The sequence below is a fragment of the Protopterus annectens genome, chromosome 6.part0 (assembly GCF_019279795.1).
Source record: "Protopterus annectens isolate FY-2018-M chromosome 6.part0, PAN1.0, whole genome shotgun sequence".
Taxonomy (NCBI): Eukaryota; Metazoa; Chordata; order Ceratodontiformes; family Protopteridae; genus Protopterus; species Protopterus annectens.
In genome coordinates, this window is record NC_056737.1 from 732,901,455 (window position 1) to 732,920,983 (window position 19,529).

Here is a 19,529-nt window from a genome sequence, read left to right on the forward strand (position 1 = left end):
TACTACTTTTTTCATATATTAACTCATCCTCCAAATGTTCATAACACATACGAGCATACAGAGAATGATGCAATATCACAATTTTATTTCCTTTGTTAGAAGGTTTTATTACAAGTTCTTTTCTATTGCTTTGTTGTTTTAAGGCATTCCACTCCGCTTTAATTACATTATAATTGATATCCGGTCTGGTCTTAACAAAATCATCATACAACTGCTCTACTGAAAAGTTAAACATCAGAGAAAATTGTTTAATTGTTTCTGTTTCATTAGTAACAGGTAGAACAAAAGAGCCGTTAGTATTAACAGCTCTTGTATCCAATAAACTAAGCATTTAAACCATCATCGGTAAAATCTGAAACACAAGAAATAAAACTTTCATCTGAAGAAGTCACATCATCCAAATCATGTTCACATACACTATTAGAACTCTTACTGAAAAATATTTCAAATGTAATTTCCATACTAAGCGGAATACTTCTCGTTTGAAAACAAAGAAGTGGTATTACTGTTGGCACAAATTTTAAGCCTAAATTTAAGACTGCTAACTGTGCCAAACTGAGTTCTCAACTAGATAAATTTAAAACAAGGGAGCCTGTATAAGCAGTTACATTAGTCACTGTATCAAAATGAATCATCATTTTATTTACATCTACCTTGTTCAGATGGTGAATGCACATGTCCTTCAGTCACATGGATGTTCTGTCCATAATTCCAACTCCTTTTATGGTTTTGCTGGCCCACTTGTCTCTTGCCATTTCTACGAAACTGCAATTCATATGCATCTGGTTTTTGTGCAGAAGGAAGAGGGGGGGATAAGCATTCACCCCCCCCCGTAGTGTAGCCAGTTCCTTCCGATGAAGCAAATGAGACTGCCTGCTGTCTTTTAAACATCCATTCTGATGTCTATGGAAGTCCCGATTACTCTTATTTAGATTGGACTTCCACAAAAATGCCTGCCCATTCTCATAATCACAAATGTCACATTCAATTTTATTTTTCTTCTCATCTATCAAATCAGACTTGAAAGTTTTTAATATTTCATTACCATCCCCCAACAGATGTTCTAAAGGAGTTGAGGTAAGATGAGAAGAAAGTTCAGAACAAGCATTTTTTATCTCTAAGTTTCCATTGTTTAATTTGATCTCTCTCAATGAGTATAGTAACCCAGTCTATAGAGCAGCGATGAGCAGCTGCTAACCAACTGTCATAAAAGGCTTTATCTATATCATCAGTCATGTCAAAAGGTGTTGTGGGGCTTTTAAAAGCCTGTAAACCTAAGGGGAATATATCCAAATCAAGGTATCACTGTAAACCTAAAATATTTAAATATACCTTTGCTTCTTTGAATAACAGTTTTTCTAAATTATCACAGTCCTTGCAATTCTCTGGAAACATTCATAAAGACAGACTGTCCCACTGACAAGAATAGATTTTCAATTCTGCACCATCTCCCATATATTTGTCCATAATTCTTGATGTAATATGACTTACATTTGTGACGAAACTCACCATTCGAAAGGTTCCCACTAGTTCCTTGTATAACATAATTTTCTATAGCTCTCCGAGATGAACCATTTTCCTCCCAGGAAATACAAGGAATACTAGACAAAGGGTCCATAGCCATGCAAGATTCCATCAGCCACAATGTAGAATGAAAAATGGAATAAACAACCACCAAAGGCTACTGAAGACAATTTATCGTATGCACAATAAAACTCTAGTGCTTCGGCAAACAGCCTTCAAGGAGTAAAACAAGCAGCACATACTGGCACCATGTATAACAATTATATAAAACAATCAACTAATCAATTATACAATTCTCTAAATCAATTATCTCCAATTCATCTCAGTGTTTAGCCCAAAAGGTAACAATGTATTCAATTTTAAAATAAAAAATTGACTCTATATATACAAGTTTATCCTTTTGCCTTGTTTCCCCAATTCTCTATAAAATATTTTTGGACCATCAATGATGTGCTTATTTTGTACTTTTCCTTTATATTTATGTGCATAGCGTTTAGGGTTTTTTTTCCCTGTTCTGATATTTTTAGTTTATTACTGGCAGTAGGACATGATAAACCTTTTTTTGTTTTGATACTGTGCTTTTATTGTAGCTATCTTTCCAAGTAGTTTTGATATGTTCCCTTTTCTAGAACAGTGATGCTTCTTGCCTTAATTGCTTTATAGCTTTCTCTGTTCGAGGATTCCATGGTGGCATTTTAATTGTTTCCCTCCTTTCCGTTGTTATGTTTTTGTGACAGCACTTAGGTTCATAGGTAGGTACTAGGCTATCGGCCCAAGGGCCTAAGTAAGCCTAGCCATCAAGGTTCCCTGGCTTTCGCCACCCAAGAAAGTTAATTTCCTGTGCCCCCGTCGAGCAGAGCCACAGAAGTAATCCCTGGGGTGTATTTCCCATTTCCCATCCACTCATCAAGACTTTTCTTGAATACTAATGAGAAACTTTGCTTGACATAGATAGGTAGTTTGTTCCAGAGTATAGGAAGTCTCTGGGTCAGGAATCTATCCCTCCAACATGTCTTGTTTATTGTGGTGACAAGGTTTAGGTCCCTAGAGTGTGTAGCTCAGAGGGATTGGGATTTCTTTAGGTGTAGCATGTCCAACAGCTCTGGGTTTAACATAGCTTTATATGTTAGGCAGAGATCTCCTTGGAGTAGGTGATATGCTACAGAGTAAAGCTGGAGTCTTCTGAGATGGTCAGTGTAGGGCATCTGTTTGAGGCCAGTAATCCTCTTTGTGAGGTACTTCTATGGCCTTTCCAGCTGCTGCAGATGTCTTGTGTGGTACATTCCAAAAGGGGCGTTGTACTCTATAATGGGTCTAAGTGAGTGCCGAATAGAAGTGAACAATGACCTCTTTTTTCCTGGATGAGAGCCCTTTTGTAAAGAGGTGTGCCACATAGAAGGATTTCCTGACTACTGCGGCAATGTGATTATCAAAGGAGAGACTACTGTCCACCTGGGTCCCAAGGTCACACATTTGGCGTTAAGTAGACTGCCATTTATGTGGTAGTTCATGGATACAGAGCTTTTACCAAAGGGGATGACAATGCACTTTTTGGCATGGAGCTTGAGCCATGCCTCTAACACCAGGCAGCTGTTTTCAGTGAGGCCCGCCTGTAGGATGTCCACATCATTTGGGGACTCAACTATGGCTCCTAGTTTTTAGTCATCTGCTAACTTTGTTAGCCAGAGGTATTCTGTGTTAGCCTGTACTTCAGAGAAGTAGATACCAAACAGGAGAGGTGCCAAGACTGAACCCTGTGCTACTCCACTTGTCACTGGTCTGAAGTCAGATTTGGAGTCTGCAACTTTTACAGTGTGGGTTCTGTCTGAGTCTTGTGATGTAGAGATTTATACCTAGTTTAGTGAGTTTAGCTATAATTCCAGAATGGGGGATGGTGTCAAAAGCCTTGGCGAGGTCAAGATAGGCTGTGTGAACCACCTTACCCTTGTCTACGGCTTTGGGGACTGCCTCAAAGAAGTCAATCAGGTTCAGAAGGCATGATCTGCCTCTCACAAACCCAAACTGGGTGGGGTCCAGAGTTTAGAGGTTACCAATGTCTTCGTTTATGAGTTCCATGATGATACTTTCCATGCCTTGCAGACCAGGCTCGCCAGGCTAATAGGGAGATAGTTCCCAGAATCAGTGGTGGCTACCCCTTTGTGGAGTGGGATAACTGTTGTTGTGCGCCATTCAGTGGGCACAAAGCCTGACGTGAGACTATGATTGAACATGGTGCTTAGGTGGGGAGCCAATTAATTCTGAAGTTCATGTAAAACGCAGCCTGAGATGTTGTCCGGTCTCATGGTTGCTGTGTTTTAAGTTTTAGAAAGGGCAAGTTTTACCTGCATAGATGTGATTACAATGACTCTGCTTTCTTCCTGTATAAATATGGGCCCTTTAGGGGGTGAGAGGGGTAAATTTAGCAATGAACCTATCTGCCAGGATGTTGGCAATATCAGTTGGTTCTGTAATTTTCATGCCGTTGTGCTGCAACTCAGAACAGATCTGGGTGCTGCCATTGAGATTCTTGACATAGCTATAGAATGCTTTGTGGTTGCCCTTAGAATCAGTGGTGATTTTGTTTTCGTAGCTAGCTTTGGAGGCTAAGGGATCTCAGCTTCCTAAAGAGGCTGACCACGGAGCTCCTCCACTTATGGGATTTTACTCTCTTTTGCAACAATTTCTTCCTTTTGTTTGAGAGTTTGTTTATGGCAGGGGACCACCAGATTGGCTTCCTTTTTTTGGAGGATAGCATCTTGGTTCTGTTTGGGATAGCACAATCCATGCACTCGTATAAGTGCTTATAGAGTGCGTTTGTGTAGGATTTAGCAGTTGTAACTGTATTGTCCATCTGCATGGATGTCATTACGTTTGCCACTTCTGTCTTAAGAAGCAGGAAGTTGGCTTTTTGAGAATTCTTTTACAGTGGTTTTGTTAATGGTGGGTGCGGGCGGGATGCAGATATCTAGGGTGATTAGCTTATGGTCGGATCTGACCAACAAGAAGTTGGCTTCAGGTGTGGAACACCAGTCACTCATGTTGGTAATGACTAGGTCTAGGATATTGTTGCCCCTGGTGGGGGTGTGGATAAGTTGATCCAGGGCATTGGAATTCATGAATTCCAGAAAGCGTTGAGCAAAGGCGTTAGTACAGGAGTAGTTTTCCCAATTAATGGTGGGGTAGTTGAAATCGCCTATTATTAGGGTGCTTGGTTGAACCCTAATATTTTCCAGTATATCAAGAAAAGAGGAGTGTGAATCCTGGGGCATGGTGGAGGATCTGTAGCAAGCTACAATTTGGATTGCAGTTTTGCCCTGAGTTAGTTGCACTTGTATAACCTTGGCTGCATTATGCTGCGCAACTAGCCTGGAGATGTGGATGTCCTTAATGAATATGGACACACCTCCGCCTTTGGTGTTCTGGTCCAAGTTAGATGGCCGAAAAGTGTGGTACAAGTTATAGCCTGGTAATGCAGGGGTGCTCTCTGGAGTCTTGAACCAGGTCTCAGTCACCGCACAGATATCGATGTTCTCCATTTTAAGGAGTACTTCGAGTGAGTGCATTTTGAGATTTAGACTTCTAGCATTGAGTAACATTACCCTCAGTTTTTGCCTGCCTGTTCCTGTTACAGTGGTGAATTTGTCATTTGAACCTTTCCTAAAAAAGGCAATATAGGGGCAGCAAGACCCTTAGCCAGTATCCGGAATCCCAGGGGCGACAGGTTCAGGCCATCTCTGGCAAAGCATCGTGGTCTGTCGACCATGTCATCTCAGGCAGACAGACACTGGATCCCCTTAGAATGACACCAGAATCTTAGCCAATTGTTGAAGTCAATCATTTTGTCCTTGTACTGCGGTAACATTCTGAGTGATGGCAGGATGCTGCTCAGGGCTAGGGTCATACCTGCCTGGGCTACAAGATCAGAGAGGTCTTCCATATCTCTTTTCATGTAGTCCAAGGAGGTATGTCTCAGGTCGTTCATACAAACATGGACAATGACAGAGTCATATTTGTACTTGTTGTGAAGTGACCTGATTACGTGGGTTATATAGTGGATCCTGGCACACAACAGGCAGCTGACAGTAACCTTCTCCTTGTTTAGCCTGGTGAGTGGGACATCAGTGTGCCTGACTATAGAGTCATCTATGACTACTGTGTTGGGTACGTTGTTATGCCTTATGGGCTGTGGTTTATTGGCACACTGAGTCTGTAGGCTCTGTGTCATTTGGGTTGTGTTGGGGGGTGGAGGTTGCTTGCATTTCTGCTTTGGGAGGTCTCTTATGCTTGAGCAGATAGTTTATCCATTAGTTTAGCTGCACAGTAATATATTATACTTATTTCTGTTATATCACATAGATTTCCCTTAATAGTGCTATTTACTGTGTTTTTGCTATTTGCCAATCTTCTCACATTTTGGTCTTATTTACTTTCTGTGATATATTTCATTCATTTATCTTAATATGTCTGTCCATTTCTATTAAATCAACCAGGTCTTCCCTTAAATCATTTTCTTCTGGATTCTTTGCTCTCTGTATCCTGCAAGTAATCTCCAAGGTGCTTCAGAAAATCCTGCTGTGATATATTCTCTTCAGATACATCCTGCTTCATTTATTTCCTGCTTCATTGCTTATCCCTCTGCAACATTACTGGTGTCAGTTGTCATACTTCACTGTTCCTTTCCTTGCTATGTAGACAAACTGCACTTTCATACCAATCTCTTAAAAAAAGGCTCCAGAGCACCACCATGTTGTAAATCCTGCTCCACGTGTTGCTCATTAATCTGGTAACCTGTAATTCCATTATTCTGCAAAATTGCCAGTGTTGGATTCTCCACACTAAATCCATCTCTTATCAGATAATCTATAACTTCAATATCTTGGCAGTGCAGATGGTACCATGTGCCCTGAGGTAGTGGCTTTGTCCTCTACCGAGACAGAAAAGGTTGCAAAGTGCACTGTTAGAAATTTTCAGTAAGGTAGGCATTCCCCATGAAATACTGATAGGTTCTAACAGAGCATGAACTTAAACTGATATATATATATATATATATATATATATATTTATCAGAAAATTCAGACTTGCTGACTTGTGTGTAAAAGAGCTAAGGGGTTAAAAAAATATCACACCTCGCCATCCTTAAGCAAATGGTTTAATGAGAAGGTTTAACTATATTAAGAACATGCATACAACATTCACAGACATGTCTGCATGTACCTATCCCATGTCCTCTTGTATGGTGGGACCTGCCTGAGGAATCTATATGTTTTATACTATCTGAGGTACTCTGTGGTCATAGTATAATGGGGGCCACTATTCTTACTTCATGATGACTGGCAGGATGAAGGTGGTTCCCACATAGATTATGCTATGCAGTATGTGCAGAGTTTCAGGACTGAACTTTAGGAGCTCTTGAGGTGTTGGTGCAGGAGCCTCTAACTCAAATATAGCAGCAAACAGTTTGGCATGACTGGATAATGACAGCATAAGAACATATTGTTGGACAAAGGGTGATGGTACTTATTTCTGTGCAGCAAAATAAGCACAAAGCAGGGTAAGAGGGACCTTTTACTCTTGTAAGAATATTAAGAAATGTTAATTATATCGGTGGACCTGCCAAGCAAGTGGCAGAAATACAAATGTCATCATGTTAGCATGCTGAAGCTCTGACATGACAGAGTGTCACTAATACTCAGCATTTATACTGGGTTACAAGTAAATCAGAAAATAATTTTCTATATGAACTTTTCAGTGCAACTCCATCAGAATAATCAGTGAATTAAGGTAGTGCTATTATCATAGTCATCTCCTACCCAAGTTCAGGAATATGAGGAGTATTACAACAGTTTGGAACCATATTCACTGCTAACAAATGTGTATCCAACTGGTAAAATATACTGTAAAAACATGGATCCTATGACCAATCTTACCCATGATGCCATAGCAATTTAGACAAACCATGTGGGATGAACTACATATGTTTGATCTGGAAATAATCCAGAAATACAACAGCCGTGGGTTCAGTGATAGTGCAGGTACCAAAAAGAATGGCAACACTAAATTTTGCATGGACACAAGCAATTACATAATCAAGCAAAAAATTAGATTTTTGCCAATTTACATTTCTAACACTAGAGTTAACCCAGGGTTTTCTCTTTGTGAGCACTGCTCTGTCTTTGCAAAGCAGTGGAAACTTATTTTATTGTTTGACTGTTTTCTGGTGATGTAGTAGAATATGTTGACTGACAATTTAGTCAGCCAATCAAGGAGCTGTCTTTCACTTGAAGACCATGCCTGTTTATCATCAGATACAATTTGTGTGCGATAATAGGAGACTGGTAAGCTCATTACACACAAGGTTTATTCCAATTTAAAACAAAGTCAGAAAGTAATCTATTACTTTCTTTATAAGTGGTCATTTTTAGTAAAGATAATTTTTTCCTTTAAACTTTGTGTTTGCTAGCTACAGCCAGTTATGGCTGCTTTCAGTGTTCTTTTAGTGAGTATCACACTTTCATTTGAAGTACTCTGTAGGTAATGGTGTTAACACCATTCCTGAAAGTCCTAAAGATTATCATACTACACTGAATTTAGTGCTGAACAGCTCATATTACACTGGCTTTAGTGCCGTATAGCATATATAATGTTTTATTAAGGGTACTACTAAGCAAATCTCTGGAGCTCCACTGTTTGTTTTCCTAGATAGGGTTGTTCAAGTATCTTACAGTAAATGTATCCTTCTTATTAGAGATTTTTGTTGTAGAGCAGTGTCTATTTTATCTACATCAGCTTTATGATTTTGTTTCTACTAAAGAAAGCATTTTTAAAATACAGTGGATTCTCTTAATTTATATGGATTGGATGATTTAAATCTGGGTGATGCCTCCAGGTGCATCTGCATTTAACTCCTACTGACGCATCTAGGTGTCAAACATTGCTTGTTCATATTTGCGTCAATAATTTCAAAACCATGCTATATACAAGGATTTTAAAGCTTTCAACTTAAAGATTACATAATGGCAAACTCAAATGCATTAATATTTGACCTCTGTGCAGTGCAGGTAAAGAGAGATTAACTTGCTTTTATGATATTAATTTCTATAGATACAATTTTTACATTTTTCTGAATATCTCAACAACCAAGTAAAACAGACGGAACTCCTAAAGCCTCATATGAAAGCTCTCAGCTAGATGGATAAAATGCTGACAGTATGTGTATAACTTTTGTGGTTCTTGTGATACTGAAAGTTGGTTAGAAAATATTACAAATATAATAGTTACTGTAACTTATAAATTTCAGTTTAAGACCTAGAACCTAATGAATACTACCACTATAAAAAAGTTTGTGGTGAAGGGCTTGACATTTATACTTTCATAACTCCTATGGTTCAGAGATATGAACATTTGTTTGAAATGTGAGGACATAATTTGATTCTGTCAAATGGCTTAGGCTCCACCCATTAAAAGTTACAGTGCAAACTTCCTGAGCTCCAGTGAATGAGTTAATTACAAATAAGGGTCTCTCAGAACATTGCTGCTGTGGAGCTTATATTAAATTTCTGTCTCCTGACATTTTACTTTGTAATAACTGCACAAAATTAAAAGGAACTAGTGCATCTACTAGAAAGTAATAGTTTAACTGAATAGAGTCCTTCATGTAAAAAAATGCATTACTGGTAGACATCAGAAATTATTTTAGTGTATGGGTTTGATGCTAGGTGATGTAGATTCACCCAAAAAAATCAATTTCTAAAATGGCAGTAAACAAACATTGCTGCATTCAAAGATACAAAAGAAAAGGAAAAACAAAGGCAAATATTTAAATAACAAAAAAAAAACTTCAATATTGCCAATATTACATACACATTAAAGGTGGTAGACTATCACTTTATCTTTTGCAACACTTTCACAGTTAACTAGTAGTTGGGCAATGAGTTAGCCGAGTTATCCATTTAAAATTCCAAGTACTAAACATGAGAAATGTCTTGCATTACTGTACAAAACCCACTTGAGTAGAACAATTTGTACTATAAAACAAAATGTATAATTTGAGAAATGCAAGAGAAATTTAAGATATTTCAGAATCATAATTTTTACTATAGTAGCAGATATTAAGAGCCTATATACATTTCATTATCTCCATGGCAAACTTTTTTTTATTTAAAAAGTATTGCATGATTCAATGGTATATAAAAATGTGCACTTGTAATATTATACAAACAATGATTTGAAATGTCATAGGAGAACTAACCTACATCATTCGTTAGTAACTCAGAGAATGACAAAACTATTAAACTTCCGGCTGAAGTTAGGAGTAGAAAGAATCTTGAGTCATTAAAGTCTTGATCGCCAAGATGGTTTCAAAGTAAATTCCTCTTATTTTCAGAATCTGCATTCCTAGACATCCTTTTGGTCTGAAAGCTGCAAGGGAAGTTATGAATGTATGTCCCTAACAGACGAGGATTTGGAGAAGCTGGGTGGGAGTAAGTATCAGAGAATCAGAAATTGGATCAAGGGTTATTGGCAAGTACTCTTACACACAGCAATGTAGAGGTCAGTTTTTGCAACCCTCTTTGAATTGTGTCACTTTACCAACATGGCCTTTGGGATGAAAAGTGTCCCAATAGCTTTCCAAAGGTTAGATCATATACTGGCAGGAACCAGAGATTATGCTGCTGCTTTTACAGCTACTATGACCATGTTCAACATGTGAAGAAAGTACTGAGCAGACTAAAAGGGCTGAGATAACAACACAGATGACAGGTAGCAATGGCAGAAGTATTTTACCTTGGTCATCAGGTATGGAATGGTAAGATATGGCCCTTGTGTGCCAAGGTGTGTGCTAATAGCAATGCTAACAAACAAGTCCACATAGGATAGTCATGAGGTTATTTTAGGAACATCTCTCTATAGCATATACTTTTTATTACATACTTACTTTAGGATTGTATTCTGCATTTCTTGCTTGTAGAGCTATTCTCTTCAGATCCAGTTTGCAAGCTAAATTCACAGTTGAAACAATGTTTCTGAGGAGAGAAGAATGTTACCACTATGTTAAATAAAGTGCAACAAAAGACATTATTTACATAGTTTAAAAAATAGATGTCAAAGGAGAAAAGAACCGTGTTTCTTGGGAAAGGAGAATGTTTACAATGTGTTAAAAAGTAGTTTTAAAACACAAACTTTACATAGCAAAGTTCTGCGACATCTCAGTAAATTTTTTATAGTTTAAAGAAGAAAAAATCTCAAATATATATTTAATACAAACACACACACATATAAACACAAACACAAATGTAGATATGTATGGACTGTACATACATACACACACACACACACACACACACACACACACACACACACACACACACACACACACACACACACCTACTTTAAATTCTTGAAAAGCCAAAACATCGAGTTGCAAAACAGTGAGATGGAAATAACAAACCGTTTATTTACATTCACAAACGTCCAGATCTTCGTAAGTTTTCACTGTGAAAGGAGTCAGTTGGACAATGTGGTTAACTTGCCCTTTTCTACACTGTACTGCAATCTTGGAGTTGCTATATTTAGTTGGAGGGGTATAGGGGGGCATAGCCCCCCACTTGGGTGGTTTTACTTACTTAGATTTTTTTTTGTTTTTAGATTTTGTTGGCCGATTGTTTATTTACCGGGGAAGATTTATGACAATCTGGATGTTTGTGAATAAACTTTTATTGTTTCTGTCTCACCATTTTTCACCTCGACATTATGCTAATTTGTTATTCTAACATAGATATATATATATATATATATATTATACACGCATATGCATTATATATTATTTTTCAACAGCATGCAAGAACTGTTTAAATAAATAAGTGTAAAACAACTCCTTGTACAGCTTTGTTGAAGACAATCTATGCAGTAAATTACTCACTTTTGAAGTCAAGTCTTTCAAGCAAAAATAATTCAGCTCTGCAGAAATTTAAGATCAGAAATAGACTTTCTTTTCAGAATGAAGTATTAACTTATCCTTTCATAAACGTAACAGGATATTGGCCAGATTAACTACAGCCTTTAAACATTAAATTATTTTTGCCGATTCTATCACTCAGCAGACAGTCAGGGTGACCATATACAGCCTAGCTATGCAACCCAGGGAGTTTAGTTCATGGATTTGCTACCCCACTCAATGATAGTCATACTACTAAATCCAATGGCAAATTTGGGGATACCATCCAATTATCACATCAGAACATGGAGACCAGTACCCCCTGATGGATCTATGTCAGACCAAACAACATTCTCATTGACAATGCAGGCCATCAACCTCACACACACCCTGCTAATTATATATAGAACTCCGAGATCACACTGCAGTGGGGAAACGGGCAAATTTCCAATCCCCATCAGAATGGTTTGATGGTCTGCATTGCTGATGAGACGATACATTTGACAATGTGGCCATTCAACGGTCCGACATAGACCCCTCCCTGATGTGTAAGAAGGGCTTTTTCTGTACGATTATTTTCATATGAAACCTCTATTTTCAGAGGGGATCTTGAACTTTTATTGAAAGTTTGTCTTTGGAGCAAGTGCATTTAGTACTTCTGAGGTGTCAAACATCTAGTAGGATAGGATCCTTCATAGCTCAAGAAAGGAGGCAGAGATCAGCATGTAAGAGCTGGTATGAGACGGAGAAAAATGAGGGAGGTTTTGTCTATATGATTAGCTATGGGAACTTGTTCCTTTGATTTTTTTTATTTTATTTTTTTTTAGTTTGGCCAATTAGAAAGACTGCAACATTGTCTGAAGTGTTCTGAGAGATGCATTCCAAATGATGCACTGATTTCTAGGATTGGCTAGACAAGGGGAAGAAAAGAGGCGAGGTTATGATATCTATACCACTCAACCCTCTCAATGGAAGAAATCTGGACAAAGCCAGAAATAATGGGGGACAAATGCCCAAAAATTGAGGCAGAATTAAAATATTGCTCCTATAAACTTAGAAAGTTGTTAGAATGACATTTTCCATTATTAAATATTTTCTGAAGGATATGAAGTCCAAAACTCAAGTGACTGCCATTCTTTAGTATTGTTTTGTGACTTATTCTCTTTGATTTCTCAGAAAACTGCAAATGTTATGAGGTACAGGTCAAAAATAGGAGGCAAAAATTTGGACATTTGAGAGGTATGATGACATTCATGGACTTGATGTATATGCTTTTAGTAATTAATCATACAGAGTAGGATAGCCTTACTATAACCGATACATTATGATCGAAGGATAGTTAGCTGTTTACAAAGGTGCATAGATATTTAATGACTGCGTCAGTATTGGATGGTCACATTTATGTGATAATCAGTAGGATAGAGTTGATTTCCAAAGGCAACTGCAGTGCTTCTTTGGCATTAAACATCAGACTATGGCCTGTTCACCAAATATTTGTTCTGGTAGCTCCCTCTTGATACAATGGGTGTCTGTGGTAGTTAATAGTTAACACAGTTTACAATGATCAGCAAGTTTGTTGCATCATGGGCCTATGATATTTGCTTTTATATTGGAGAAGTAGATGCCAAAGACTGACGCACTGCAAAGCCCTGAAGGACACCCCCCTAATGAAATGTCTTTTAGATGAGAAGGTACTAACTGCTCTTAACGTAATTATTTCATAAGAGCCAACTTGTAACGCAATGGATTTGTGTTTAGACTAGTAAGTTTGTCAATAATTCCAGCATGGGGAATAGTATTGAGAGGTCCAAATAGTGTGTGAACAGATTGAACATATTATACATTCCATTTGCAGAGGCCAAAGTAATCAGTCTAAAAAGACAGGCACTACATTTCATTAAGCCTAATTGATCCAGGTCAAGGGTTTGTAGGCTACCAAGATATGTTCTAGAATTTTATAGATGATGCTGGTGAGGTTAAAGTCAATATTTGACAGGGTCTGTGATACAACTCCATCCATCCTCAACCCCTTTCCCTATTTTCACATGGGGTGGGAGTGTCACTTCAACAGTGACAATCATCTCGAGCCAAGTTATACACCACCGGGTGGGCTAGCCCTCCTGTAGTTCATCAGTAGCACTCATTTGCATGCACACTCACACCTACAGTCAATTTAGTGTCTCCAATCCACCTACTACATGTCTTTGGAATGTGGGAGGAAACCGGAGCATCTGGAGGAAACCCACACGACCACATGGAGGACATGCAGACTCCACTCAAAAGGGACCCCAGCCAAGAATCAAACTGGACAACCTCTTGCTGTGAGGAGACAACGATAACCACTGTGGTCACCCAATACAACTGTCCTTGCAGAATGGCTCCATAGTGGCTTCTCTCCAGAAATTAGGTACATCTCCTGTGGGGAGAGGTTGGGAAGGTTTAACATCTGTAAGTTGAGTAATTCAAGAATGCATTTCCTGCCTACAGCCCCTCTTTACATTATCAGATCAGATGTTAATGCTGTTACCCATTTCATCTGTAACAGTAGTAGTACACTAGCATGCAGATAATCTATTTTTATTACTCTCTACTGACCTTGTATAGCACATAAGAATGAATATTTTTGTTGGATACCCTGAATCACATTAAAAAATAACTTCCAAATAAACATACTCAACCCATAACCAAAAATAAAGTTTGTGCTTTTATATTCATGACAAGTATATAATGTGCTTTTCAGTAGCTTCCTGTCTAGTAATGGCTTCATTGTTAATGATATTTTTTACTCAAGGGTACCCAAATAATGTTCATAACATTTTTTCTCTTCATCCCATCAAGGATCAGCTCAGCAGATGTGTTTGGACCTATATATAAAATTATGTAAAATTTCAATAAAAATATTAAAGGACGGCAATAACAGACAATATATTGCAAGGTTGGTCTACTAGTAAAAAGAACGCTCATCTATCCTTACATTTGTTGCATTCTCCAAAACGCTAAACTTTAGAATAAGAAACGTTGAACTTGTGTTACTTTCATTTTCCTCATTTTTTGTTTTTGCAGGATTCTCATTCCGTGCTTTCAAAATAAATAAATCTATGATACACTGGCAAATACTGTTGTCTCCAAGTATTAGGTCTGTTATACCTACTAATATCTTTAACAGCCATGCGTCATTCTGAAATCTCGCATGTATATTTTTACATTAATAACAGACACACTTTTTGAGAGGTTACAGTCTCCATCTTTCAAGAAACAAACATGCTTGCCCTTTATGTATGCATTACGTCTATGTTACAAAGGCATAACATCCAGACATTGACCTTAGGCAATACAGGAGTCAGCCAGGGAGGGTGGACGTGGTAAATCCTGGCTTGCCATCCTGTGTCAATGAAGACTGCCTGGCCTACTGAGCTGCTAGCAAAAGCTGTGATACAGTGCCAGGAGCAATGGGTCAGCAACATACAAGAGTTACAAAGCAACAGCCTGCACTGTAGCACTATATATATTTTTAGGAGGGACTTCAATCCTTTGCTGGCCTCTCTTTCATTCCCACATTGCTGGGATGACAATATAAATGGAAGCATGCATGCATCCAAGGTTCAGGCATTACAGTCTTCCATTCGGTGGTACGTGCAACAGGATGGAAGCAAGGCCAGCAGATAAAATCATAAAAGTAAAAACCAAGTGCCTGTATGATGGATCCATAATGGAATCTGATGGTCAACAGGAAGAAAAACCAAAAAACCCTCTCTATTTAATATATACCTTGTCAGACTTTGGCTAACACTGCACCAGTTCCCAAGTTGGAATACAGTTATTCTTCATTCTTGCTACAATTCATGCCTTCCTCAAAACACAGTAAATATTTGTTCTTTTGTTCTTCTGTCAGACTCGCATACCCATCACTTTGAACTGTTGAAAAAGGAAATTTACTACCAGTGCCTAGCAGAGCCACATTCCCATTAAATGACCTACTTGTTAAAATTATCAGACCGCAGCACTACACATCCTTCATTACAAGCCTTTTTTCCAGGATACCAGTTTACTCCTTAAGAAACAGAAAGGTTCTCTGTCACTAAACAGAACCCCTTTTGTATTTGTTATAGGTGAATGAAATTTCTGCAAAATTGACTAACTGGAATTGGTTACCATCTGTTGTCAGCACACACTGGGAATTTTCAAAACTAAGGTAAAAGCTCATTATTCAGAGAGAATGAAAGTGTTTCAGAATTTGTCTCAATGCTGTCACACTGTTTAGTATATGTATTAATATTGTATGTGCTGCATAAACATTACGTACATCATAGTGCAGTGAATGCTTTATATAGTCTGTGGTATTGGCTTTACTGTATTATCTTCATTTGTAAAAAAATAAATAAATACGTATTCATCCACAACCCCTTTTCCCCAGTTTTTGCACATTGGGTCAGGATGTCACTTCAACAATGAATCTAGAGTTAAGGTGTACATCAGCGGGTGGCTAGCCCTGCCATGAATATATATAAAATAGGCCAAATAATATATAGTTCAGTGTAGTTTTAAGTGGTCCTCAGTAGAAACCAGGTACCCAGCACTTTACAGAAACATGGACTAGATTATCACAGAATTATAAATATAACCAAGCAGATATAGGATAGGGCTGGGACATATTTTATTGATTACTAAAAACTAAGGTTGAAACCATCAAGGTGTCCAAATCAAACAATGGAATTTGCCTTCTAAGAGGAAAGGAGACCCAAGAGACAATACAAAGGCAGAGCCCATGGTTCTTAAAATGGGGGCAGCAGTGCCGAAGAGTGATGCCTGCTGTGCGCAGGCAAAAAATATTCTCATTGTTCTTCTGTCAGACTTGCATGTAAGAACTGAGGGACAAGGAATATGGACAGAAGCCAGCCAAAGATCAGTCAATGAATATAGTCTAGCTATCAAACATATGACAGTTACATTGCAGTCAAGAGTATTTGTTTTTCATTCTGGCTGTATTAAACGAACAAGATGTTTGTTTTTCATTCTGGCTGTATTTAAGGAACAAGATGTTACAGGGAGTCCTGTATTATAGATGTTGCTATGCCACAAGTATAATGGGAGGCATAAGGTAAAGCAATGCCCGATACAACTAACAAATGCTGAAATCCTATTATACAACACCTCCAGTGGTGTCCGATTCCTGTAATCGGTGAACTTTATACAGTTAAAATATTTATGATGAGAGTATTAAGCATGTGCAATTATAAGTTCATCTGACTAGGAGTAAACATTGCTGAGGATATATATATATATATATATATATATGTGTGTGTGTGTGTGTGTGTGTGTGTGTGTGTGTGTGTGTGCGTGTGTGTGTGTGTGTAAAACTGACAGCGAGATCACCAGATTAATAAGATTACAAATTTTATTCTATAATCTTTCCATAGTAGTAATGTTTTTAATATTGTGTATAGAAACAAGTGGGAGAACTTCATATTCAGGGATGAGAAATGTTTTACCAGTAGTTTTGTAGGAAACTAGTTTATGACGCCAAGCTAATTTCTAATGTACTCTAAGATCATAAAGAGTGAACAGTTATTACAGTGTTTAAAGTGGATACCCAGTTATTGACAAGTCAACAAACAATACCTTAATACGCCACAAATTAGATATCTGGGGAGGAAGCGTACCTCTCAGCTGTCCAGATTTTTGCCTCATATTTTTCATCTGCTCTTCATAAAATTTGTGGTTTTCTGGTTAATCACAAGGACTGAAGAATCAAATGATACACATTTGAGTTTCAGATTTCATATCCTACAGAAAATGCATGCCAACACAAATCCTGTTGTTATAGCAACTTTCTAATTTTATAAGAGCAATATTTAAATCTATCCCTATTTTGGGCCCCCCCATTATTTTAGATGTTATCCACATTTCTTACATAACGAGGTTGAGAGGTACATGAAGAAGCAAGGAGAGAGAGAAATTTTGGTTGATTTTCAAAATTAAATGTTTAAAAGTGCTAACACAGAGTTTGTGTTTGCTAAACCACAGACAGATTTTTAAGAGTTAATCCAAAGTGAGGTTTCTCATGCTCTGAGATTACTACTACATTCCCAAGGAATAAGTTAGGCTATAAAAAGGTTATTTAGGGCTGGGTAAATCAAAAGGATAACTAATGTCGTGTGAGGAACAACTAAACTGCAATAGGGGGCAAAAAGAATTCCTGAAGTTAGCTATAATCGGTTTGTCAATGAGAATTTTTGTAGCAGAATACAGTAGCACTGAGAAAAATAACACTTCGAGTCAACCAAATCAAATGATCTTTTCAGATAAATGACGATAGGCTAAACATAACAGAATTCGCAGAACTTCACCATTCATTCGGTATACCATAGTGTAAAATACTTGTTTTCATGCCTTTCTAAGCTAGTATAGTCCAGTTTTCAGGTTAGTGCTGAATTCAGGGCTGTGTTATAAGTTTCTGTGTTTGCCATACCCTACTTGGATAGAAAAAAGTTTCTCTGTTCACCTCTGAGAGAGGGGAGCTTTGAGCAGCCTATCTGTCTCTGGAGGAGTGGTTTCAGCCCAGAAATTAGTAGTTTATTGGCCATTTGGGGCTAATTTCTATCTCTTTCATTTTCCTGCTATAAAACCCACATTAGCTCGGTTTTGCATGCCGGGCAGTGCTGGTTATCTAGGGTATAACTAATCCCGGCTTCACAAAGTCTACTCTTCAATTTTTCCCTTGGATCTAGACAAACTCTCAACTTAAGCACTCAAACCATTCACTTCTCAGCCCAACACTTGCTCAAAACTCATAGCAAGCACTAATAAACCTTAGCACTAGATCCCCCCCATACTGTAGAGAAGGACAAGGCTCTCTATTTGACCTTACCAGACAATCAGTAAAACAGCTCACTGTACCTATCCAGGCATGTCCAAAGGGCAGTTCAGGTGTATTCTCCAGTCCAACTGGTGAATTTGTGCGTTTTGAGGTAATGTTACAACTGCCTCATGTACACAGACAACCCTCTCCTCCTACCACCAAACACTAATACATGCGAGAGATGCAATTATACAGCCAAACTGGAGGCTAAGCTTTCTCAACCAAAGACTGGACCAGACAGTCACAAGAGGAGAAGGGAATTACTTGCATCACACCACCATTCTCACATAGACCTATGAAACCTGCACCGGCAAGAAACAGACATAAATAAACAAAAACATACTCGGAGGCTCTAAATAAAAATCTGCAAAAACAACTAAGACCTCCAAAGCAGACATCCAAGCAACCTCCACCTCTCCAACACAAACCATGAAACACATACTTCACAAAGCCCGTGTGCCATGCAATCACAGCCCTTAAGGCAAAATAACATACCCAACACACTAGTAATAGGTCACTCTATAGTCAGGCACATTGATGTCCCACTCACTAGGCAGAACAAGGAGAAGGTTACTGTTAGCTGCCTATCAGGTGCTGGGATCCGCCGCATAACACAAGCACTCAGGTCACTCCAGAACAAGTACAAATATGACCCTGTCATTGTCCATGTTGGTGTGAATGACCTGAGTAGTACCTCCCTGGACTACATGAAGAGAGACATGGAAGAGCTCTCTGATCACGTAGCCAGGGTGGTATGACCCTGAGTAGCTTCCTGCCCTCACCAAGAATGATACCATGGTATAAAGAAAAAACTATCAATTTCAACAGTTGGCTAAGCTTCTGGTGTCATTCAAAGGGGATCCAGTGTCTGTTAGCCTGGGATGACATGCTCGACAAGCCACGCTGCTTCACCAGGGATGGCTTGCACCTGACACCCTTAGGCTTTAGAATACTGGCCAAAGCTCTTGCCACCCCCATAGTGCCTTTTTTAGGCAAGGCTCAAAAGACAAACCCACCACCGTAAATAGCGCAAGTAACAAAAAACTGTGGGTAATGCTACTCAATGCAGAAGTCTCAACCTTAAAATGCATGCATTCGAGGCACTCCTCAGTATGGAGAAAATCTATATATGTGCAGTAGCAGAAACCTGGTTTAAGGCTCCAGAGAGCACCCCAGCACTACCAAGCTACAACTCGTACCATATATTTTGGC

General features: G+C 38.4%; 1 protein-coding gene across 3 annotated transcripts in view; it reads right to left on the reverse strand.

Moving 5' to 3' along the window:
• TBPL2 (TATA-box binding protein like 2) overlaps positions 1 to 19,529 on the reverse strand; it is a 559,024-nt gene that overhangs the window by 256,899 nt on the left and 282,596 nt on the right. For all 3 annotated transcript variants that reach the window (XM_044074426.1, XM_044074424.1, XM_044074425.1), the window contains one exon: positions 10,460 to 10,547. In XM_044074426.1, coding sequence (XP_043930361.1) covers positions 10,460 to 10,547 — 88 coding nt within the window. The remainder of the gene's footprint in view (positions 1 to 10,459; positions 10,548 to 19,529) is intronic.